This window comes from Lontra canadensis, unplaced genomic scaffold, assembly GCF_010015895.1.
Source record: "Lontra canadensis isolate GAN:19392208 unplaced genomic scaffold, GSC_riverotter_1.0 scaffold6, whole genome shotgun sequence".
In the NCBI taxonomy this organism is placed as follows: Eukaryota; Metazoa; Chordata; class Mammalia; order Carnivora; family Mustelidae; genus Lontra; species Lontra canadensis.
Genome location: NW_022631000.1, coordinates 36,512,397 through 36,536,211, shown reverse-complemented (window position 1 = coordinate 36,536,211; position 23,815 = coordinate 36,512,397). Strand labels below are relative to the sequence as shown.

The 23,815-nt window shown below is 36.4% G+C and overlaps 1 protein-coding gene across 1 annotated transcript in view; it reads right to left on the bottom strand.

Moving 5' to 3' along the window:
• Positions 1-433: 433 nt before the first annotated feature.
• The window catches only part of RSRC1 (arginine and serine rich coiled-coil 1), a 424,559-nt gene continuing 401,177 nt past the window's right edge, over positions 434-23,815 (bottom strand). Inside the window, exons 8-10 of the mRNA XM_032852003.1 lie at positions 9,321-9,427; positions 1,412-1,564; positions 434-753 (exon numbers count right to left, since the gene is read on the bottom strand). Coding sequence (XP_032707894.1) covers positions 661-753; positions 1,412-1,564; positions 9,321-9,427 — 353 coding nt within the window. The 3' untranslated portion in view covers positions 434-660. The remainder of the gene's footprint in view (positions 754-1,411; positions 1,565-9,320; positions 9,428-23,815) is intronic.

Below are 23,815 nucleotides of genomic sequence, written 5' to 3'. Positions count from 1 at the left end.
TTCTAGAAGAATGAGCCGGGATCTGCTAATATTTTTAAAAGGAACACTTAGTAAATGCTGATCTCTAAGTAATAAATTTTCAATTTATTTAATTTTCAAGAAATGTTTTAAAAAATATGTTTTTCCTTTAAGATTAACATGCTCATTCTGCTTAGATTGTTTGGAGTGCTTTTTATTCTGCCTAAATTTTTACAATAAGGTGAAAAAAAAGACTCAAAATGGTTTCATAATACATGGAAGATGAAATCTCACATGGATAGCATATAGTTTGATTCTTACATATGCATGATTAATCAAAATTGTGTCTTTAAATGATGACTTGATATTTTCCAATCTTACTCAAATACTACTATGTATCATTTATTTTTATTTATTTTTATTAACAGTATGACATTTTTTAATTAACAGTATATTTTTATTTTTTTTAATTTTTATTAACAGTATGACATTTTCATGCATTGTTAAATTTTACACTAGTTTTAATATTCACAATGTTTGGCTAAGTTCAAATCAGCAAATATTCAAGCCTACACGAGAAATGAATGAAATAGTACCTTTTTACATTATCAGCTAACTGCTTTTTAAGAGTAAAAAGTTAATATTGGGATTTAAAAACCTAAATTTCCAATGTTACTGTTAATTCAACCATATGTATATTATTCAGGCCACAGGACTACCCATTAGCCTTTCTTGTCGGAGGGCAATTAATCTCTTGAACCATTTTTCCTCAGCATCAGCTTTCTCAATAAATAACTGAAATAAGAAAAAGAAAAAGAAAAAATGTTACTGTTTGCCAATAATTTGGATTTGCCCTTATGCAACATAAATTACCTTTACAGAATACATCTTTTAGCACAAGATTTGGATACTGTTTAAACTTTTGGTGACTTCTCAACTGAAGATAATCTATTTGGAATTAATAATGTTCAGAAAGTCCTGGAGAAAAGGACTAATATCAACATTGCTAACAATTTTATGGTGCATTTTGTGAAGTTTATTTCCTACATACTCTCTCAGAGACACAGTGGAATGCCACGACTTCAGAGCAGAGAGCAAAATATGTCGATGACAGGCTCAATTCAATGAACCAACTAGAGCTCAGGCAGAATTAGATCTTTAATGCTAGATTTAAAAAACAACCAAACTTCTTTTTTTTTTTTTTTTTTGCTTATTTTTGTTAAGCATAGAAAGAATACTTCTAAAAGTCAGACAAAATGATTTGGCTCATACGGGCTTCAAATCCATGTAACTGCTCTAAGGGACAGGGGTCAGCTGCCTATTTCTAGCCAACAGGAACATATGAATCCATTGCTTCCAACAGGCTTCTTGTCACCAGCACAAAATAACAACAGTTTAAACTCATTTCAGTCAACTAGACTTCAGTGGACATTGTTTGATCTAAAGATCTTACATTTGGATGGGCCAGAGAATTGTCATCTTGGTACTTGATGGCCGTTGGGATGCTGCTGGGATCTATTTCTTTCTCACTACTGGGTGGGTCAGCAGCTCCTGGTGCTGGTCCTGATGTCACAGCTGTGTGCTTCACCTCACCAGGTTCCACGGACTGAAACATCATACAGAAATAGTTCATTAATTAGATCACAAGATGAATTAAAATTTGCCTTAACAATATTTTTTATTTTGAATAGTAATTGTTCATTTAGTCTCTTTGAGATACTGCTAATCATAAAAAGACCCTGGGTGACTGAATAAGAAACAATTCTTTTTTTTTTAATTTTACTTTTTATAAACATATATATATTTTTTTTCCCCAGGGGTACAGGTCTGTGAATCTCCAGGTTTACACACTTCACAGAACTCACCATAGCACATACCCTACCCAATGTCCATAACCCCACCCCCCCTCTCCCAACCCCCCTCCCCCCAGCAACCCTCAGTTTGTTTTGTGAGATTAAGAGTCACTTATGGTTTGTCTCCCTCCCAATCCCAACTTGTTTCATTTACTCTCTCCTATCCCATAAGAAACAATTCTTAAAACAAGACGACAAATACAAAAACATGGAGACAATGTTGATCATTTTTTTAATAATCAGCATATTTTTCTTGAGAAATTGGGACGTATGAGTCTATCTATAGAAAAACATATTTCATAAATCTAAATTCTATTAGTCAAAACAAGCAACAAAGCTCCAGCATTCATCTGGTCTCTTTAGAGGTGAAAAGCAAATTCAAAGTTTGTTTAGTTTTTGCTTTTTAAATAAAAGCCTCAGTGAGATATAATTCACATATCACAATTCATATAGCCTTCAGCATATCCACAAGAGTTTTGCAACCAACACCACAAGCAACTTCAGAACATTTTCATATTCCTCCCACAAAACCCCATACCCATTAGTACTCGCTAATCCCCATTTCTCCCAGCCTCCCCTTCCCTACGCAACTACTCATCTATTTCCGTCACTATGGATTTGCTTATTCTGGGCACTTCACACAAAAGATCAGACATTAGGTAATTTTTTGTTGTTGTTGGTTTGTTTTGTTTTCTGTGACTGGCTTCTTTCATTGAGCATGCTTTCAAGGTTCACCCTTGAAAGGCTGAAGCATGTATCAGTACATCATTCCATTTTATTGCTGAATGATATTCCATCATTCAGGGGCCATACAAGGGGCCAGGCACTGGGCTCAGAGCTGCAGACATGAGGACTGGTAAATCATTGCTGATGCCTGGAACACACCAGCAATGTTGCGCTCTCTTGGGTTAAATCCCATGCCTCCCTAGCTGAGAAAGGAAAAGGCCAGGAAAGTGGCTAACTAGCAGCAAGGCTGCAGGGATAACATGAAATGGACTAGACGAGAAACTGAAATCGGAAGTTAAAATAACCCAAGATGACTGGGAGATTAATTCCACCACTCAACCTTTTTTCTACATCCACTGGTTCTATATGTGTAGTTTTTGAACCACCATTTTCTTTTAATTTAGCTACTTCTGAACATCCACTTCTCTGAGTGAAGGGTAAAACAGATGTCACTGGGAAAAAACACCTAGAAAATGAAATCTATATGAATTAGTTAATCCTTTCTTAGAATGATTTATCTTAGAACTGGATTCCATGTTTTCAGTATTTATTGAATGCTACTAACTGCTAAGCACTGGGTACACAAGGGAGAGTAAAATAGCTATGTTCTCTGTACCACAGGGAGATTACATTTTGCTAATGGAACCTACAGATTACTAACAAATATATATCAAAATAAAGACAATCGCAAATATTAACAAGGGACATATAGATACTTAAAGACATAACTGTTCTATCTGGCAGTTTTCTTCTAGTATTTTGAAGCCAGTACTCCCCCCCCGCCCCGCCACCTCCATCACCAGGTGTCAAACTTTTCTGTCTCCAACATACTGGGCCGAGAAGGTCTACAGGCCTGTGTGATATTATACTGACCCTTTATAAAACCAAGGACGTAGATCAGTAAAGCCCAACACTCTGCAATAGGGAAAGGTGGGAAGTATGCTAATTTAATGAGGTCCAGACATCATTTTTTTGGTAGTCTATGCTGCAATCAGAGAATAGAGGAGCATGTCATTCTGCCTGTCTTAGCTGTGCTTTGATGGGGCTTAGACTGGCAGTATCGAGCTGCCTTGAAGAATTGTGGAGTGCTGTTGTTCTTGTTGTCAAAGATGTGGATCGCACATATTCAGGTGGCAGAGGTACAACATTCTATTATATCAGTGAACTGATCTCATTCTGTTTTTACCTACAGTACATTAACATTTTCTTTCAGAAGTGCTTATACACATTTCAGGTAAAGTTTTCAGAGATTAGGATCAGAACATGGAAGTTATTATTTAAATGGGTAGTTAAAAAATATATGACAAGAATCATCAATTGCTTCTTTAAGTGAGGAAAACTGCTGGAGAAATTTTGACTATAAAAAAACTCAACAGAGCCACTATCAAGTATCTGGCTTTGAGTAGCACTGCCACCTGGTGGTTTGGATTGGAAAACTTGTTTTAAAAACAGACTTCCAAGGAAAAAAGAGTAAGTTAGACACTGCTGCTTAAGGTTATTTACCCTCTTTCTGAACATAGGTGGATATCTGCCAGCTACAACCATTTCAGGGTTGAATAACTGGCAATAAGCTTATCTGTGACAGCAGTTTGGAAACAAACTGCATCTTGGTTCCTGAAGCTGATGATCTAGCAGAGGCTATCAGATTATCTACTCACACAAGAGAGAGATGATTGCAGAGAGTTAACCTGTTAAATCGATATGTGTTGACAGAGACACACTGTCTAGAATGTTGCTGGTAATAGCCACTTTCTGGTAACAGCTCTTTAGCTTAATTAGTGGAATTCACATTGGTGAACACTCTCAGTTGAAGGGGTTGTGAGTATAGAGAAGCCTTTTTCAGGGATACAAACTTTATGCCAGTGTACGTAGAGCTGTCCAGAAGAGAAACATGTTGAAACCTGGGTCATCAGTAACTTAGTCCTCAAGAGAGTTAGTCTTTGCTATGCATCAGGGATAGCCCCTATCTCCCCATGATCTGGATGAAATGGTCCTCAAGATAATTTACCTCCCTTTGCTAAGTAATCTCCTGATAAATAATTCAGCTTCTTGGGCATCCTGAATTGCTACCTTATACTGCAGACACAGACATTTTAGAAACTGGAAAGGGATATCATTTTCTAAACTAATAAATTGGCCTTCTGTTTTATATTACAGTTGAGTGTAAATTTATTCACTGTTGGCCCATCACTGCTTTTCTGATCATTTTGAAATGCAGTGACAAACAAAAGTCCAGTGTTGGATGGCTAATACTTTAGACTGTTGTACATTCACTAAGGTAAATGCCATTTTCTCTCTCTCTCTCTCTCTTTTTTTTTAAAGATTTTATTTATTTATTTGACAGAGATCACAAGGAGGCAGAGAGGCAGGCGGAGAGAGAGGAGGAAGCAGGCTCCCTGCCGAGCGCCGGATGGGATGCGGGGCTCAATCCCAGGATCCGGGGATCCCGGGATCATGACCTGAGCTGAAGACAGAGGCTTTAACCCACTGAGTCACCCAGGCGCCCCTGTCTTTGTTTTTTAGCATATTCCCCCATTAGTGAATGCATGCTTTCTTTATACGTCAAAGGAACGTGCATTGAGTTCACAATTATGGGAGACACCGAATGACTAAAAACAAACATGGGGTCTGGGGTTGAATCAATTTTGTGTGAATGTTCTTTCTTGTCATTTATTAGTACTTTGACCATGGGTTCTAAAATTTGTTGAGCCTTAGCTTGCTTAGTTTTAAATAAAGGTTACTGGGATTTTAGATAAATATGTTAAATGTCTAGCATTAATGGTAGCCATTATTACTTTAGTCACTTTAAATTATTTAAATATAAAAAACAAAGTGGGGCTATGTTACAACACTGTTTTACATCATTTGGTTAGTGTTTTAATGTTTCTGAATGCTGTGTTGAAACAAACTGGCCCGAGCTTCTGTCTGTACACTGAACCAATAAGCTACTATGTAAGCTGTGAAGTAAATTTTTTAATTATTTGCTTAGTAATACAATAGGTCACCAAGACTCCAATGAGAATTTTAGGGTCTATAAACCATAAAAAATTACATAAAACAAGCTGTGACCCAACCAAAATGAGAATCTTTGCATCTCCAATTCCTTTTAAGAATGCCATAGCCAGGGGCACCTGGATGGCTCAGTGGGTTAAAGCCTCTGCCTTTGGCTGAGGTCATGATCCTGGGATCAAGCCCCCCATCGCATCGGGCTCTCTGCTCAGCGGGGAGCCTGCTTCTCCCACTCTCTCTCTGCCTGCCTCTCTGCTACTGTGATCTTTGTCTGTCAAATAAATGAATAAAATCTTAAAAAGGGGAAAAAAAACAACAACAACGCCATAGCCAAATGCAGCCCTCAGCGTTCAGGAAGAGGAAGAGGTGGAACAGAAGCAGGGAGAGAAAGAATAATAACAGCTTTTATTTCCTGAGTATCAGGCACTTGGTTAACTGTTTTATGTAAAGTATCTTGCTCATCCTTATAAAAACTTCTGCCAGGGCTATTACCTCCTTTTAAGATAAGAGAGCCATGGGGTTCTCATGTGGTTTAAGGACACACAGTCAGTCAATGGCAGAATCAGACCTGAACCCACATCTGTCTGACCGTACATCTCATGTTTTTGACCACTGCTTCCCAATGGCTAAACCCAAGATTTATTTTTATTTGGTTTTAATTTTAGAGGAAAGAAATAAAGATGTTGGTAAAATATTTTAATTAAATACATTTTTAAGTGGCTCAGCTCACAGTGCTGCATTAGTATTTCTAGGCTGCTTTTGCTTCTCCATCATACTAGCCAGCTCAAGGCTTTCCAGAATTGATTTTATTTCTTTGTGTGAATTATTATTAAGGGGCACCTCTTTTAAAAGACAGCTGAAACAGTAGATGAGTTGCTCTCACACAGATTCATGAATGTTCTTTTTGAAACTGAGAGAATTTATTTATTTATTTTAGAGAGAGTGAGAGAGAGAGCTCATGCAAGGTGGGAGAGGCAGAGGGAAAGAGAGAGAATCTCAGACTCCCTGATGAGCGTGGAGCCCTATGTGGGACTTGATTTCACGACCCTGAGATCATGACGTGAGCTGAAATGAAGAGTCAGATGCTTAACCAACTGAGCCACCCAGGTGCCCCAGGAGGCCCCTATTTCATCTTAGTCTTCCCTATCCCTTATGGTGGCATCTGAATTAGAAGTGCAAGAAAAGCTGTATTGAAGGTAAGAGAAAATTCCAACTTGGCAATGAAAACTAAAACAGAAACTAATTATTAAAGTAATTAATAATGATGGTCCCTTTGCTCAGAGATATTGGTGAAATTCCTTTATACTGGTCCCATGGAAAGCCATTTAACTATACTGGGTTTTGTTGGAGATTTAGGAAGAAGACTTTTTCCCTTGGATTTAGTCAGTTAGCTTAAGATAAATAACCTTCAGATGTTATGGGAAATAATCTTTTAAAACTTTTCTAGTGGCTGCAGTGAGATGAAAACATTATTAATTCTGTAATGGAAATATACAGATATTATTACATTTATACCTTTCAAAAGACTTTAAAGGTAAAACACAGATTTTCTGTGTTTTTCAACAAGAGGTCTGCCTTACTGGTGAGCATGGAAACTAGGGGAAGATTAAAAAATGTAAATGGGATAAGGTGTTGATACTTAAGACAGAATGAGAACCTATAGTAGAAGTTTTTAAGCACTATGCTTAGTTTACAGAATGTGCATAGATATAAAACAATTTAGATGCTAGAGTATGATATCTAAAAATAAGCATTTATTGGATCAAGAGCCATGTTAGATATTTGATACTCATTATATTTATTCCTCAACAACTCCAAAAAGTAGGTGTTATTGGTTCTATTTTATGAATTTGGAAACTGAGGGCTGAAGAGGTTGAGAAACTTGCTAAAGACCATAAATCATGGCAGGAAGTTTGCAAGTTAAAATTCAAACTCACATCCCCTTGAGTCCTAAGTTCCACCCTCTTTCCTCTATATCAGGTACACTTCTGATCAATTTCCTTGTTCATTGCTGGTTTTGCTAGTTATTGGAAGGGCTGCCAGTATCTTGGAGGGAAAACAATTGAATTAAAAATAAGTTTGTTATTATTTTTTAAAATAATTTTTTAAAAAGAGTTCATTTATTTGAGAGAGTGTGAGAGAGATTACGAGTGGGGTGGGGGGAAGGGTAGAGGGAGAAGCAGACTCCTTGCTGAGCAAGGAGTCAGATCTGGACTTGATCCCAGGGCACTGAGATCATGACTTGAGCTGGAAGCAGCTGCTTAACTGACTGAGCCACCCAGGCACCCCCAAATAAGTTTATTATTAATAATTACTATCAAAAGGTGAAAACTTGTTTAGCGGAAAACCTGGTGTATTAACTACAGAGGAATAAGTATTTCCACAGAAAGAAAATGCTGTTTATCTTCAGTGAGTCCAGTGAGACCTGGGAAGTCAGGGTGAACCTCAGAAAACAAATATTAGGAAAGTAAATTACAATTCTTTCAGGACATATGAATGACCTTTTAATATGTAAGATATTTAAGAGTAAGGTATTAAACGAGCAACTATACTTATGGATGTCCATTTTACAGTTCCACCCTTTTTTAGGAGTCGTGTTGGTGTACACTATAGAAAGTTCAAATGAAATCGTCAAACGAAGGCAGGGACCACGGCTAACCAGGGCTGGCTGGTGCTGTGTACCCAGGTGCGCAGCACATGCTCAAGTCACTTCTCCAGGAAGATTTAAAATGTATATGGTAACTGAAAAGATGTTCATGTCACTAGCAATAAAAGAAATGCTAATAGGAAAACAGAAGGTCAATTTTCGCCTGGCTATCTATCAGGTCAGTAAATGGGAAAAAGGACCTGGTGTTAACCAGGGTGTGAGAGGCAGACATTTCCTTGTACTTGTGGGCAGAATCTGTATTGGGACAATGTGTGTGGAGGATGACTTTGGGAACATGTGTGAAAATAAATAATATTAACCTTAAGCAGATAACTCCATCTTGAAAAACTTGATCTTAAGGGGATAAGAATGGATATTTACAAACATGTATGTCATACCTTCAGGGTTACAACTACTTAAATATCTAGTACCAGAGAAAAAAATAGATGAATTATGATAAATTCGTCAGCAGGATACTTTATAGTCATTAATATATTTACAGATACAGAATATTTTTGAATAAGTGGTAATAATACCATGTCTTCATTACATGTATGTTATTAAAGAATACATGCATCTTACAGTGGAATGCCTTTTCCGACTAAAGGAACAGATTCCTAAAGGCGGCCCTGATAATAATTGAAAGAATATATGCAATATTCAACAGAAATAAAATGCCAATCAAAACTCCTTTTACTGGAGTTGAATAAGTGATACCCATCTGGGCAAAGAGTGTAGATACGTGTTACTATTTGGGTAATAATCTGATTGTTAAAGCTCTCTTCCAACTTTTCTCTAGCAGTGTCAATTCAAAAAGTCGATGCAGACACTTGAAAAGAAAACTATATGTTCATGAAATGCATATTACTGCTTTGAACTGTTGACATTTTACTTTGTCTTCTCAGTGAATTTTAAAATAAAAATGGCATCAGATATATTTTTACAAGTTAAACTTGAACTGCTTCTCACTGATTCATTCTCTCTCTCTCAATAACACGCTGACACTCGCTCACCCTACTTCATCTATCTGTTAGAAGAAGCACTTACATTTAAGTAAAATCCATTAATAAAGCATCTCCTCAGTGGGAATCTAAAGGCTTATTCATAATGTCTGGATGAAAACTTACCTTTTTGACTTCTTTACTTGATCTGAATGTCTGCTGAACAAAAGAATCACTTTCAATGGCTTCAATTTCTTTTACTCTTTTTACTTGTTCGACCAGGGTGGCTTGGTCTAAAAAAAAAAAGGGGGTATAATGTCAGTATATTTTGGTGTGTAAGCTTGTTAACAACTATTCTAAGCAAGCTTCTTTCTTTCTATGAAGTAATTTTTATGACTTCTGGAATTTAACTGGATGAAAAGATGTTATAGTTAAGCTCTAACAAAAAACCATTTTCCTCTTGAGATCTGCAAATATCACATTCCTACACACCAAGGCTCTCACCTAAAACCTAATAACACATTGCTGAGAAGGCAATGCTATAATGATCCAAGCTAATCTGAGCTAATCTTGGGGGAGGGCCTTAAATATTAAAAAAAAATTATCATGGAAATACATACAAAAGGAATTAGCAGCACAATGAATCCATTTGCACCTATTGCCCTGCTTCTATAGTCAGGAACTCTGTTACTTCATATTTATTCATCCTCACTTCATTTTTTTAAAAAAGATTTTATTTATTTGACAGAGAGAGAGTGAGCGCAAGTAGACAGAGAGGCAGGCGGAGGAAGAGGGAGAAGCAGGCTCCGCTGAGTGGGGAGCATGACATGGGGCTAGATCCCAGGACCCTGGGATCATGACCTGAGCTGAAGGCAGAGGCTTAACCAATGAGCCACCCAGTTGCCCCTCACTTCATTTTTTTGGGTAGACCTGGAGTACTCAAAAGTAACTCCCAGACATCGTGCTATATCACCCCTAAATATTTAGTAGGCATTTCAGATAAAGACTTAAAAAAAAAACCAAACAGTAATATAATTACAATACCATCTTCACATCTGATAATATTATGAATAATGCCTTAATATCATCTTACACAGTTCATGTTTAATTTTCACTGATTGTCCAAAAAAAAAAAATGTCTTTTTTACAAGTAGTTTTTTTACAAGTACAAGAAACAGGATCCAAACAAGGTCCACACCTTAGACCTCGTTGATAAGTATCTTAAATCCCTTTTAATGACTGACTGTCTTCAGTTTGTCCCTTCCATTGCTATTTATTTATTGAAGGGAATAGATTATTCACATTTGAAAATTTTCTACATTCTAGATCTGGCTGATTTTATTCTCATGATGTAATTTAACATGTTCCTCTATTCCTCAAATTTCGTGTAAACCAATAGTTAGATCTAGAGGCTGGATTACTTCAGGTTCAATTTCTTTCGGTCAAGGATACATCATAGGTGATGCTGTGTAATTCTCATTACATCGTATTGGGATGTGTTTCTCCCAATTTTAAGGATGTTAAGATTGATCAGTGGGTCCAAGGTGATGTCGGCCTGACTCTATTATAAAGTTCTTCATCAACCTCTCACTTATCGTTTTCAGCAGACATTAATGTTTGTTGATTAGAGCCATCATTTCATGAGATGTTGCAAAATGGGTGATTTTTCTAATTCTATTATTCTCCCTGCATTTATTAGCTCTGATTCCTCTGTTATGAAGAAATTCTCTTACTGACTGTGAAGTAGTCTGTACAGGAAAGGTAGAATAAATGTTTAATTTTCCCCTTTACTTGTCAATCGTGATCCAGAGGTAAGCATTATGAGTTCTTGAATATTTATATGCTTAATATATTTTATTGTATGTAATCATTTTCATATTTTGTTGCTCCAATTATTCTACCTTTGGGCAGTGGGGACCTCCTGAAGTTGGTCCTGCATCCTTTCGATATGACCGCTTATAGTTAAGGGGTGACAAGATGTTCTAGGCTCATCTTGCACAGTTCCTGCCCGACACCTCAACTTAGCCATTTCTCCAGAGGGCTCGGACTCCTTTGAGTGGGGAATGATATTTATTTAAAGACAGTAACTGGAGCACCAGGGGTGTTCACTGTTCCTGGATTGTCACTGCTTCTCAGCTTTTTCAGTGGGTAGGATAGGAAATGCATATTTTAAGAAAAAAAAAAGTGATATGAGTTCATGCTGATACTAGCAATCAAATTAAAGATTAGAGGACTTTTAAGGTCTCTGATTTTATATTTCTTTGTCTTTTCTCTCACTTTAAAACTCTTAAGTCTTGGGGCACCTGGATAGCTCAGTGGGTTAAAGCCTCTGCCTTCAGCTCAGGTCATGATCCCAGGGTCCTGGGATCGAGTCCTGCATCGGGCTCTCTGCTCAGCAGGGAGCCTGCTTCCCCCCTCTCTCTCTGCCTGCCTCTCTGCCTACTTGTGACCTATCTCTCTCTCTGTCAAATAAATAAAAAATATCTTTAAAAAAAAAGATTAGAGGACTTTTAAGGTCTCTGATTTTATATTTGTCTTTTCTCTCACTTTAAAACTTTTAAATCTTGGGGCACCTGGGTGGGTCAGTGGGTTGGGCCTCTGCCTTCAGCTTGGGTCATGATCTCAGGGTCCTGGGATTGAGTCCCGCATCGGGCTCTCTGCTCAGTGGGGAGCCTGCTTCCCCTTCTCTCTGCCTGCTGCTCTGTCTACTTGTGATCTCTCTCTGTGTCAAATAAATACATAAAATCTTTAAAAACAACTTAAGTCTTAATGATATGATCAAAAGTATTAGTTGTTTCTCTCTCTCTTTTTTTAAAGATTTGTCACAGAGAGAAGGAGATCATAAGTAGGCAGAGAGGCAAGCAGAGAGGGGGAAGCAGGCTCCCCACTGAGCAGAGAGCCTGATGTGGGGCTCGATCCCGGAACCCTGAGATCATGACCTGAGCTGAAAGCAGATGCTTAATCCACTGAGCCATTCACTCGCTCTTAGTTGTTTCTCTTAATATGAGAGTTGAGTATGTATTAGTTTCAAATTAAAAAGATTAATATCACTATTAACAAGATGAATTAATACAGTTTAAAATTTCTTTATGATTCTTTTTGATGTCAGGAATTATTCCACTGATGAACTGTCAAAACTGTATACTTAAGAGTTACCTGAAATAATTCTCCATGTGCTTAGGCTACCAACAAGATATATAGCTAGGTTCAATTTGTTTTAATTCATTTTTGATGGAGGTCTTGCTTTCTGTTTTATTGTTCTTGTGATTAATATTAATAAATTTAAAAAATATTTAATTTATTTATATGTCAGAGAGAAAGACAGAGAGAGAGCACAAGCAGGGGAAGCGCAGGGAGAGAGAGCAGCAGGCTCTCCACTCAGCACAGAGCCCGATGTGGGACATGATCCCACGACCCCAGGCAGACTGAAGGCAGATGCTTAACCAATTGAGCCACCCAGGCCTCCCTAATATTAGTATTTTTTATTTGAGTATAGTTGACACATAATGTTACATTAGTTTCAGGTATACAACATAGTAATTCATATGTTATTATATGTTATATACTACTAGATGTAATTATATGTTATATACTATGGTCACCACAAGTGTAGCTACTATCATAATAAAATACTATCATGATACCATTGATTATATTCTGTATACTATACCTTTTGTTCTCAAGACTTACTCATTCCATTACTGGAAGCCTGTACCTCTCTTTTCCCTTCACTCATTTTGCCCATATCCCAACCCCTCTCCCCTCTGGCAACTGCCAGTTTATTCTCTGTATTTGTAGAATACAAATCTGAATCTGCTTTTTGTTATTCACTTGTTTTGTTTTTTTAGATTCCACATATAAGTGAAATCATATGGTATTTTCCTTTTTCTGACTTATTTCACTTAGCATAATAGCCTCTAGGTCCATCCATGTTGTTGCAAATGGCAAGATCTCTTCCTTTTAATGGCTGTGTAATATTCCAGTGTGTCTCTGTGTATGTGTGTACACACCTTTGCCCTTTCGCCTATCCATGGACACTGAGGATGCTTCCATATCTTGGCTATTGTAAATAATGCTGCAAAAGCCATAGGGGTGCATATTATCTTTCTGAATTTGTGTTTTTGTTTTCTTTGGGTAAATGTCTAGTAGTGGAATTATGGAATTACTGGACCATGTGGTATTTCTATTTTTAACTTTTTGAGGAACTTCATACTGTTTTCCAGTGGCCGCACCAGCCAACATTCCCACAGAACACAAGGGTTCCTTTATCTCCATGTCCTTGACAACACTTGTTATTTCTTGTCTTTAATATTATTTTTTAGTTGCATAAAACACATGATTCTAAAGTCAAAATGTAAAATATGATTCAGAGAAGTCTAAGTTTCCTTTCCTATCCCATTCTCTCAGGTCTTCCCCCAATCCATAGGTAACCAGTTTTATTAGATTTTGTTTTTTACCCTTCCTTTTTTTCTTTCTGAAAATATAAGTATACATATTCACTTCTTTCTTATACAAAATTAACATACTACACATTATGTCTTTAATATCATTCCACCCTACTACAGAGACTTTCCCATTCTATTTTACAGCTGTATAGTTATGTTTTATGGTTTTATGATTTTTTTTTTTCCCACCAATGCCCTATTGGTGGTCATTTGAGTTGTTTTCAGTCTTTTGCTCTTCCAATTAGTGCTTTAAGAAATGTATTGTTTCATATTTTTCTTTTTTCCACAGGAAAAATGTAACATTATGATTCACACACTCTGTTTAAACTCTTGCTCTAAGCTGATATGAATACATAGCTGAATTAGGAGCTACTGTATATTCAACAAACACCTAAAAATTTGGGGGATTTTAGACTTTCTGGACAATAACTAGATTTATATCCTAAGAAACAACCATAAAAAGTGGTTTGACAATAAGGTAGTTGTTTGCATCTAAGTAATTTCTATATCCCTACAGATCTAAACATAAAATACTAAGTGTTACAAAGAGTATGAAAAGAAATTTGGTTTAATAATTTCAATAAAAATTAACTATTTATGAAAAATCTTTGTTTCAACTTTTGTCCAATTGTAAATTGTAATTATACAAACTTATGCAACCTCCAGTTTATTTAAGGGAAAGACAGTCTTCTGGAAATGTGTCCCTGACAGCTCTAACCAGTCCTTTCTCATGTGAAAAATAATGCATGGAATGTCTGGAAGTAATAGCTGCTAGAGCCCACACTCCCAATTTAAGAAGACTATATTTGCAACATAAAAGAAAGTACTGTCGGTGTCATGGTTGAGCAAATAGTTCCACACGTTTTAGAATAAAAGCTCCTGTGCATTTTAATTATGCAATGTACTAATTGAGCATATCAAATGAGGAGATTCTTTGCCCAGCTAATTTATTAATGTGAACATATATATTCCAGTGGATGATATTTTTATTACTTACATGTATAATAGTGTTAATATGGCAGAGAAAAGTCATAATGGTTACCATTCCATGTGATCCAACTTTAATTTGTCAATGTGAAAATACACTTATTTGTATAGGTCTTAGTTAATCTCACTATTATTTCACTATTGTTAATTCCCAATAAAAAGACAGTATTTCAGACTTTAGGATGATGTCTCATATATATCAACTATTTGAAGCCTTGGGTTTTTTCTCTAACATATTCTCTCATTTGGATTTACAAAGCACATCATTAGTATTAAAAGTCAGAGGTGAGCTCACAAATAGTACTTGATGTCTAAAGCTTATAGTGTTTAGAAGCTGGCCCAAGGGCCAGTATGTTTAACAAAATAGCATTGGAGAAATTATAAAGGAAGGAAGGAAAAAGATTAGAGAAAACCAGAATGTTATCTTTGTGTTTCTTTAAAGATCACTTCAGGCCTAACAAAGTGACAGGGCAGATAAGAGAAAACCAGTTTGCCTGACTTACAATATGAAAATAAACCAACGTAGCTTTTACTTTTCAATGTGGGAACCATTTTACCAGTGATATTTAAATTAAAGAGTAAGAGAGAGTTATTTAAGTTAAAATTTGAAAAATTCATGGGAGAGTTACATTTTTAGTCTTGTAAAGAGCTAATCTTCATGCCGTTTGAAAACAGGCATAAAACATGTTTTTTTTTTAAATATTTTATTTATTTATTTGACAGAGAGACAGAGATCACAAGCAGGCAGAGAGGCAGGCAGAGGGAGATGGAGAGGGAGAAGCAGGCTCCCCACTGAGCAGAGAGCCCGATGTGGGGCTCGATCACAGGACCCCGACATCATGACCTGAGCCGAAGGCAGAGGCCTAACCCGCTGAGCCACCCAGGTGCCCCCATAAAACATGTATTAAAGGGCTTCATACTCAAAATTTAAATACCAATGTCTGCAAATATAGGTCTTGAATATAATCCTGTCATTTTGGGAAGCAGAATAAAACACATCAATAAGATACAACAAATTGCTTTAAATTCAGGTTCTTAAGTTTTACATACCAATTTGTCACCAAAAAATTCTTTACCAATTTTAAGAACAGGAGAAATGTGAATGAAAACTACTCATCACTTATATGCTTGGAATGAATGCCTAACATATAAAGTATCTTTATTCACCAGCTGTGAGGTAAAAATAAAGACAAGGAACAATGTTACTGGGAGAATCAAAATTACAGGATGTTTTAGACATTAACATGGTAAACATGAAGGAAAGATATCTATTAGCATTTCATCCTATTTTATAAACACATTACTGGTAAATAAAATGACTTTCATAGGTAGTTTGTAAAATTTCAGTAGAAGGGATACATATTTCATATTAAAATAAAAAATACCGGAGTCAGAAAGCAAAGTCACTACAGACTAAAAACAATCAATACTAACTCACCACATGGAAAATCATTTTGCTCCTTTTGTGATAAAAAATTAAAATCAAACATTTTATTTGTTACGTTGATGTTATATTATATACAAATTAGGCTCACCAACCACTTCAAGTTATATTTGACAATTTGACACAACTTTCACAGAATTAGAAAAAATATTATCAAATGATACACAAATTTAAGATTAGTGAGTAAAGATGGTAAGGTCCAATATAAACCTTTTATCTGAAAAGGCAAAATTTTACTCTATACTCCATTTGTAGATTACACAAACCATTCTCTAAACTGGCAGCAATGCTAGGCTGAGAACAGCAGATGGCACTATTACTCAAGATGTAATCATGGGCTAATCGCCAACATGAGTTCCATGAAAGATATCTTACACATGAAAATCTCATCTTCAACTGACTCCTTCTGAATATTAATATTTTATGAATTTCCCCAAAGTTAAAATACATTTTATGTTACAAAGAGTTTGGGTCAGTTGGCTTCATAGTTACTGAGGTACTCATGCTACTCTCCCAGTAAAAAAAATATTTATATACTAATAGTACTGTTATAAATACATGAATAACACAAAAGAATATCTTATTTTTGGTTTAAATTGACTCAAATTTTAGCTAAGAATAGGCACATCTATGAAATTCGTTTATGGTAAAATATTGATACTGAAAGCAAAACAGTCTTTGAAATGTAAAGCATTTTCAAGTTCTGTTGTAAGAATTTTTAAAAAAGCAAACAACAGACTTTGGCCAATAAACAAAAAAAGGTAGTTATTCAGTAAACTCTAAACAAAACCTACCTGGAAAAAGCCACTAAGCTTACTTGAAATTCTAAAGTTATTATACCAATTTCTCATGAACACAAATTTTAACAAAATGTAGCCATTCTTTTCCCTTCAAAACAGTACATTGTAAATAAGTTTTTTTTTTCATAAAACATGCAAAGCATATATTAGAAATTCATTTAACCTGAACATTTTAAGGTTGTTCATAGGACCCAGATCCCTGGGCAAAAATTCCTAGAACTGATACCCACAAATAACTAGAAAGATGAGAAAACTTTTTAAGTAGAAAGTGGCTGGTCTATTGCTCTTCTGGAAGCTGTTAATACTGGGCCAGGTTATATATGTCAATGAGGCTCCTGAAGCCTTCTAATAACCCTTCTTGGATAAGGCCCAAGACAGAATAATCTTATTAAACTGCTTTCTGTATCAAATTAAGTAACAGGAATAATTTTAATGTGACTATACCAGTGAAGAGTTTCTGAGAAACATTTTAATAAGTGAAAGTGAACTGGGTATCAAGCTAGGCTTTATTAAAAACAAAATGCACACAGAATACCTCATTTAGCTCCTCTCACCTAAAATGCTCTCACCTTTTCTCAATCTTCCCTATTACCTTCTCTTGCCACCGGTGAGAAAAGGGCCTCTTCCATAATTCATTTGGCTCTTAGCATATGTTGCCTTGCACTGATACTAATCTCTTCATTAGTGAAAGCTTCATTTCCCCAGCTGGAGGGAACATAACTTTTTGTGTCAACTCCAGGACTTAGTGTCGTATGCTTTATTACTTAGTAAGCAGTCAATAAACTTTGGTTGAAAAATTGAAAGGATGTTAAAGTAACCATTAAAAAATAAAACTTCTTGGGGGGATGTCAAATTATAAGAAGTTTTTGTAACTTAAAAAATTAAGTGTCTTTAAGCAGTTAGTTTTAATAGCTCTGGGTTCAGATTATCTGGATTAAACCCTGTCTCTGCTATTTACTGTGTAACCCTGGGCAAGTGGTTCAAATTGTAATGGTCTCAGTGTTCTTCTCTGTGCAATGGGAATAAACATCATGGAATAGCTGAGGTTGACTCTCTCCTTCCCTCCCTTCCTTTCTAACTCTCCTTTCCTCCTTTCAAATACTGGAGCACATTCAATGCACTAGGCATTGTTCTACAAACAAGGGTTTAGAAACAAGTAAGAGTTTCCTTCCTCATGGAGCTTATACCCTCATGGGAGAGACAAATAATAAACACATAAATAAACAATATAATATCAAGAAAAACAGAGCAGCATAGAGGGCTAGAAAGGAGAAAGGGAGCTATTTCAGATGGGATGAGCAGGGAAATCCTCTCTGACATGGTGAATCCAGCAGAGAGAAGAAGCAGGTGAAGGAAGAAGGCAAGAAAATGTAGGAGATGATACGTGTGCTAGCCCAGGGTGAGGAAACACTAAAAGCACTTAATAAATGACAGACCAGACATAGTACTTGAGTGCTAATTTAGAGTAGTAAAGGCATGGAAGTTGCCTAACAAGTTTACATAAAAACTTTTCAATTTCTGGCCATATGGTTTCAGGCTGGCAACCTTCTTTCAGCCTGGTAATACTGGCTTTAGCTCACACCTCTCATGGCATCACCTGTGGTGTGGCAGGCCTAGGAAAGACTGGAAGAGATGACAGGGTTACCCACATCTTTGAGAAGGCACAAAAGGCCGAAGTTTTATCAGCTGCCAAGACACTGGATCCACCCGGATTCACTGAACATTGCAGGCTGAATAGGGGAGCAGTGTTTCCCCCGGACACATGGCCCTCAGCCTCCAATCTCAAGAGATGGGAAAGGCCCTGCCTCTTCCTAATGGTGTCTAGGAACACAAACTCCCCAAAATAGTAGTTGTGTGGTTATAAAGAAATGGGCTTATAAAGCAAATGTATTTTACTTAAGTGTCTGTCAATATCCTAGAATGCCTTTCCAGTGAGGAAGGTCACGAAGGCTAATTTTTCATTTAAATGGTTGTTGAAAAGGCCAGATGAGCTGTTCTGGTAGAAGGAGTAAAATCCCAGCAGTAACAGAAGCTTACATTATGGCACTCTGCACAAAGCACTACACATGGATTACCTCTGATAACTGGCATAACCATGAGAGATAGTACTATTATTATTCTCATTGTACAGATGAGAAACTAAGGTGAAGTAACGTGGTCAAGGTCACATAACTAGCTGGTGGTAGAAATGGGGGACCTAGTCATTGTGATCAAGTCATTAATTCCTTGTCAAATAAATTCTTTACCCACACCTGCCAAACAAATTATTTTTTCCCTCTTTCCCATCCATTTACTAGAAATAATAAGTGTTCTTGGGATTGCTCTTATTCTGTATTTTAATGCTTTATTTGATGCCATAAATATTATCTCGGTCTTCTGGCATTATCTTGAGCTAGCTTATAAACAATATTTTTAGAAGCTTCCATATTTGAAAAAGTATTGAAAGAATTATGTAAGTCACATCCCCAAAACCCTTATTAATGTATTAAAAAATAAGTTTTTAGAGAATTGCATTCTTTCCCCTAAGCCTGAAAACAACCTGACTTGTAAATTACCACTTCAGAGCAGTTCTTTATTTACTGCGTAGCAACTGTTGTTGCAAAAAACTAGAACGGCTTCTGTACATTTGGCTAAACCAATAACCACCGTGTAACCTACTGCATAGACTATTGCCTTATGCTTTTTCAAGTGTAACAAACATGAGTAGTCAAATCTACTTTAACACAGTGGTAAGAAATAATAATGCCAACAAGGCTAAAAGCTACTGGAGATTTCTTATTTTAACAGGACTGAAGAAAGGAATATAATTCAAGGTATACCAGATCAAGAGGGCAGAATACAGAATGTGAAGTTGCTGTTTGCTGTCCATTTTCATTCTAAAATTCTTATTGACTCTAATTAAAATTCTGGAGATGGAAGAGTTGTCTGTTTCCAAGGAACCTGCAGTGAATGCTGTCTGCCAGCCATCTCTAAACACCCCATAACCACACACAACTTGCCTGTCAGGAGAGCTAATGCAGACATCGCGGGGCACACCACATTTGTCACTGTGGGTAATATCAGAGATACGCAGCTCTTTTTTCTTAGCACACAAAAGCAAGATATGTAATTCAATGCTCAATTTACCCTTGTCTCGCAGGAGATTTTTCCCCGCTAATTGATAGAAATTAAGCCATTAATCAAGCCACTAGCCATCATTCAAACCGGAGAAGATGAATACAAACTTTCATCATAACCACCTTCCCCATTTTAGTGTTCATTAGCATTAATTTTTAATGCAATTATGCTATTCTTTTACGCTGAGCTCATAAATTACTGCTCTTTTGTTGCTGGCTGGCCTTGTAAAATCCAAACTAATGCTTTGTGCTCTGATCTTAAAGGCAATTACTAGGTTCTTCTATCTTTTATATCTTTGCATCCCAATAACCTTTATATATAATGAACACCCAGGACTGACTATGCCTGTTTGTTTTTTTAATGCCTCTATATAAATCTCTGTGGACATATAAATGTAGTCAAATGTATCTACAACAAACATATATATGTATACACACACACCACATACCTTATAAAGTATAGATGTTAATATAAAAATAAGATCTCACAAATTCATATGGTAGTTCAGGTTCAAATGTAATAATACATGATTAAAATGTAATGCATCATTGTATTAAAGTTATAATTTTATAACAAATGAGAGATAGGACTATTAATAGCAGCTGACTATTATATGCATATTTCAGGGTTAAACAACTATTAAAAAAAGAAAGAATAACTATGGCATACCAAAACCCCTTAGTTCTTTACCTAGGGTTAGTGTTTAATGTTTAAATCCTTATTTTTAAGAAAACTGTGTAGAAACCTGGAAATGAATGAGATGAAAATGAAGAGCACTCAAAGATTAAAAGAACCATTTATCCAAAAGTGTGTTTACAATTGCATTTAAGAATTACACAGTCTTCTATTTTGCAAAGCAGATGCATCAGTTGATATGAGGATGACACTAGTAAAAGGATAGATTTCCAGACACAAACACTGAACCCAGAGGCAATCTACTCCTTCTACTAATCTGGGGAAAGTCAGAAGTTGTATTCCCCTTATGGTCCCCAAAAAGCACTGGTTATACTCACTCCTAGGTCCAGAGGAGATTAAAAAAAAAAAAGTAAATAAGACCAACAAAAACTCTGCAACTCTCTTATATCAACCCAGTAATGCCTTAGCCTTTGTTTGCAAGTTGTTGTGTTCTGGCCACCCACTAGCTAGAGAAAGCATGCATATGTGGCATTAAGATTAATGAAATAAAACTTATTGGGAGAAGAAAACTTAATGGGAAAATATCAGAAGCACTGGTGTTGGTGCCAGCCCAGTCACCTCTCAGAGTTGCGTAGCTGCTGCCTCCCACTAACACCAGGGTACTGGGGTAGGGAGTAGAGAGTGCACTCAGAAATCTTCCACCAAAAACAAAAACAAAAACAAAACAAAAAAAAGGGTTTTTTTTTGAATCATTAACATGAGATTATCTTCTGTCTCCTCTCACGGCTTGTTCTTTGATTTCATCTTTAATAGAAAGTTATACATGGACTAGAAGCAGTGGGGCTTAATTCTGCGAGGACGGGGATTCTTTCCACCAAGGGACTTGCTCTGCCAGGAAAAGCGGGACAGCCTCAACTCAAGTGTTTTGTGATCTGTTCCTTTATGATCTTAGAAGCAAACAGGTAACTAACATATTGTATTTGGACATTTAAGTTGTCAATACAAAGCTGTGAATTCTAAGATCTCTTCTTATAAGCATTTTGTATTAGGCTTCATAAGCTTATAGAAAATAGTCCGTGGCCCCATGTGCCTTAATTTCCTTAACACATTGAAAAAAGTGCTGGGGTTCAGAAAGAAATTGACGTTAATTCAACCAATATGTATTTAGTGCCTTTATCTGCCAGGTGCTGGAGATTTCTGGTTGAAATGACATCTTTTTTGATTCTGAAACAGATATAATTTTTGGTAATAAATAATATCCCCATTTTTCAAATACAGCATTTGATACTCTCAACATTTAAGAGGTACCAAAAGAGGCAGAGGTGGAATATGAAACCAAGTCTTTGTACTTCATATTCCATATGGTTCTCATTGAACCAGATGCCTCCTTAGCTTTTGAATCTGATAACCTTTACAGGATGAGGCATTATGATTGTTTATGCTTATTTTATATGCTTATCAAATTTATATACAATTCTGATATTTTTTAAAAAGATTTTATTTTAGAGAGACAGAGAGAAGAGGGAGACAGGCAGAGGGAGAGGGAAAGAATCTTAAGCAGGCTCTATGCTGGCATGGAGCCTGGCACAGGGCTCAACTCCATAACCCCAAGATCATGACCTGAGCTGAAATCAAGAGCTGGATGCTTAACAGACTGAGCCACCAAAGTGCCCCTCAATTTTGATCCTTTAAACAGAGATGAGGTAGGGAGAATGGTAGTGAACAGCAGAAGACATTAATTCCTTTTTCTTTTCTTTTCTTTATTTATTTGACAGAGAGAGAAGGATCACAAGTAGGCAGAGAGGCAGACAGAGAGAGAGGGGGAAGCGGGCTCCCCGCTGAGCAGAGAGCCTGATGTGGGGTTCGATCCCAAAACCTGAGATCATGACCTGAGCCAAAGGCAGAGTCTTAACCCACTGAGCCACCCAGGTGTCCCATTAATTTCTTTTTCTTAAAAGCAGAATATTTTGCTATGTTAGTGAAGTGCAGCATATAAAATCATTGCATTTAAAGAAACCCAGTATGGGTTAGTCTGCATTTTCTAGAATTTCATACAAATGGTAAACTCTTTAATGTCTGATGTTTTTGACTCAGCTTGTTTTTTTGCAGTATAGCTCTGTGTTGTGGGGTAGATCTATTGTTTGTTCCTTTCATTACTGGTAGAATTCTATCACATGAATAGTCACAATTTGTTTATCCATTCATCTGTTGATAGGCATTTGGGTTGTTTCCAATTTCTGGCTTTTGAGACTAAAGTTACTATAACATTTACGTAAAGTCTGCATATTTTCGCTTCTCTTGGAAAATATATAATACTGTAATGGCTGGATTATATGGTTAAGTTTTTATTTCTCTGATGACTAATGATATTGAGCATTCTGTAATACACTTCAACCATTCATTTCTTTTTTTTTAAAGATTTATTTGAGAGAGAGAGGGAGAGAGAGAGAGAGAGAGAACGAGAGCTGGGGAGGGGAAGGGAAAGAGGGAGAGAGTAAGAGGGAGAGAGAGAGAGAAGCAGACCCTCGCTGAGTAGGAAGCCCAATGTGGGGCTCAATCCCAGGACCTAGAGATCATGATCTGAGCTGAAGGCAGATGCTATAACCGACTGAGCCCCCCAGGTGCCTTGACCATTCATTTCTTTTTAAAATTGTTTCAAATCTTTTGTTCATTATTTAACTAGGTTGTCTGTTTTCTTATTATTGAGTTACAAGAATTCTTCATCTATACTGAATATACATCCTTTGTCAATATATATCGCTAATATTTTCTTCCATTCTGTGACTTGCCTTTTTGTTCTTTATGGTGTCTACCAAAGAGTAAAACTTTTTATTTTTTAAAGATTTTATTTATTTAGTTATTTATTTGAAAAAGAGAGAGAGAGAGCGCACATGAGAGCACATGAACAGGAGGAGGGTCAGAGAGAGAGGGGGAGAGAGGGAATCCCAAGCAGAGCCCACAGTGAGCACAGAGCTCAACATTTAGCTCAATCCCAGGACCCAAAGATCATGACCTGGGCTGAAATCAAGAGTCAATGTTCAACCAACTGAGCCACCCCGGCACCCTAAAGAGCAAAACTTTTTAATTAAAAAAATTCCAATTTATTATTTTTAAGATTTTGTGCTTTTTGTGTCTATCAATTATTTGTCTACCTCAAGGCTGCAAAGATTTTCTCCTATACTTTCTTCTAGATCTATAATACATTTTAAGCTAATTCTTTTTTTTTTTAAAAGATTTTATTTATTTATTTGA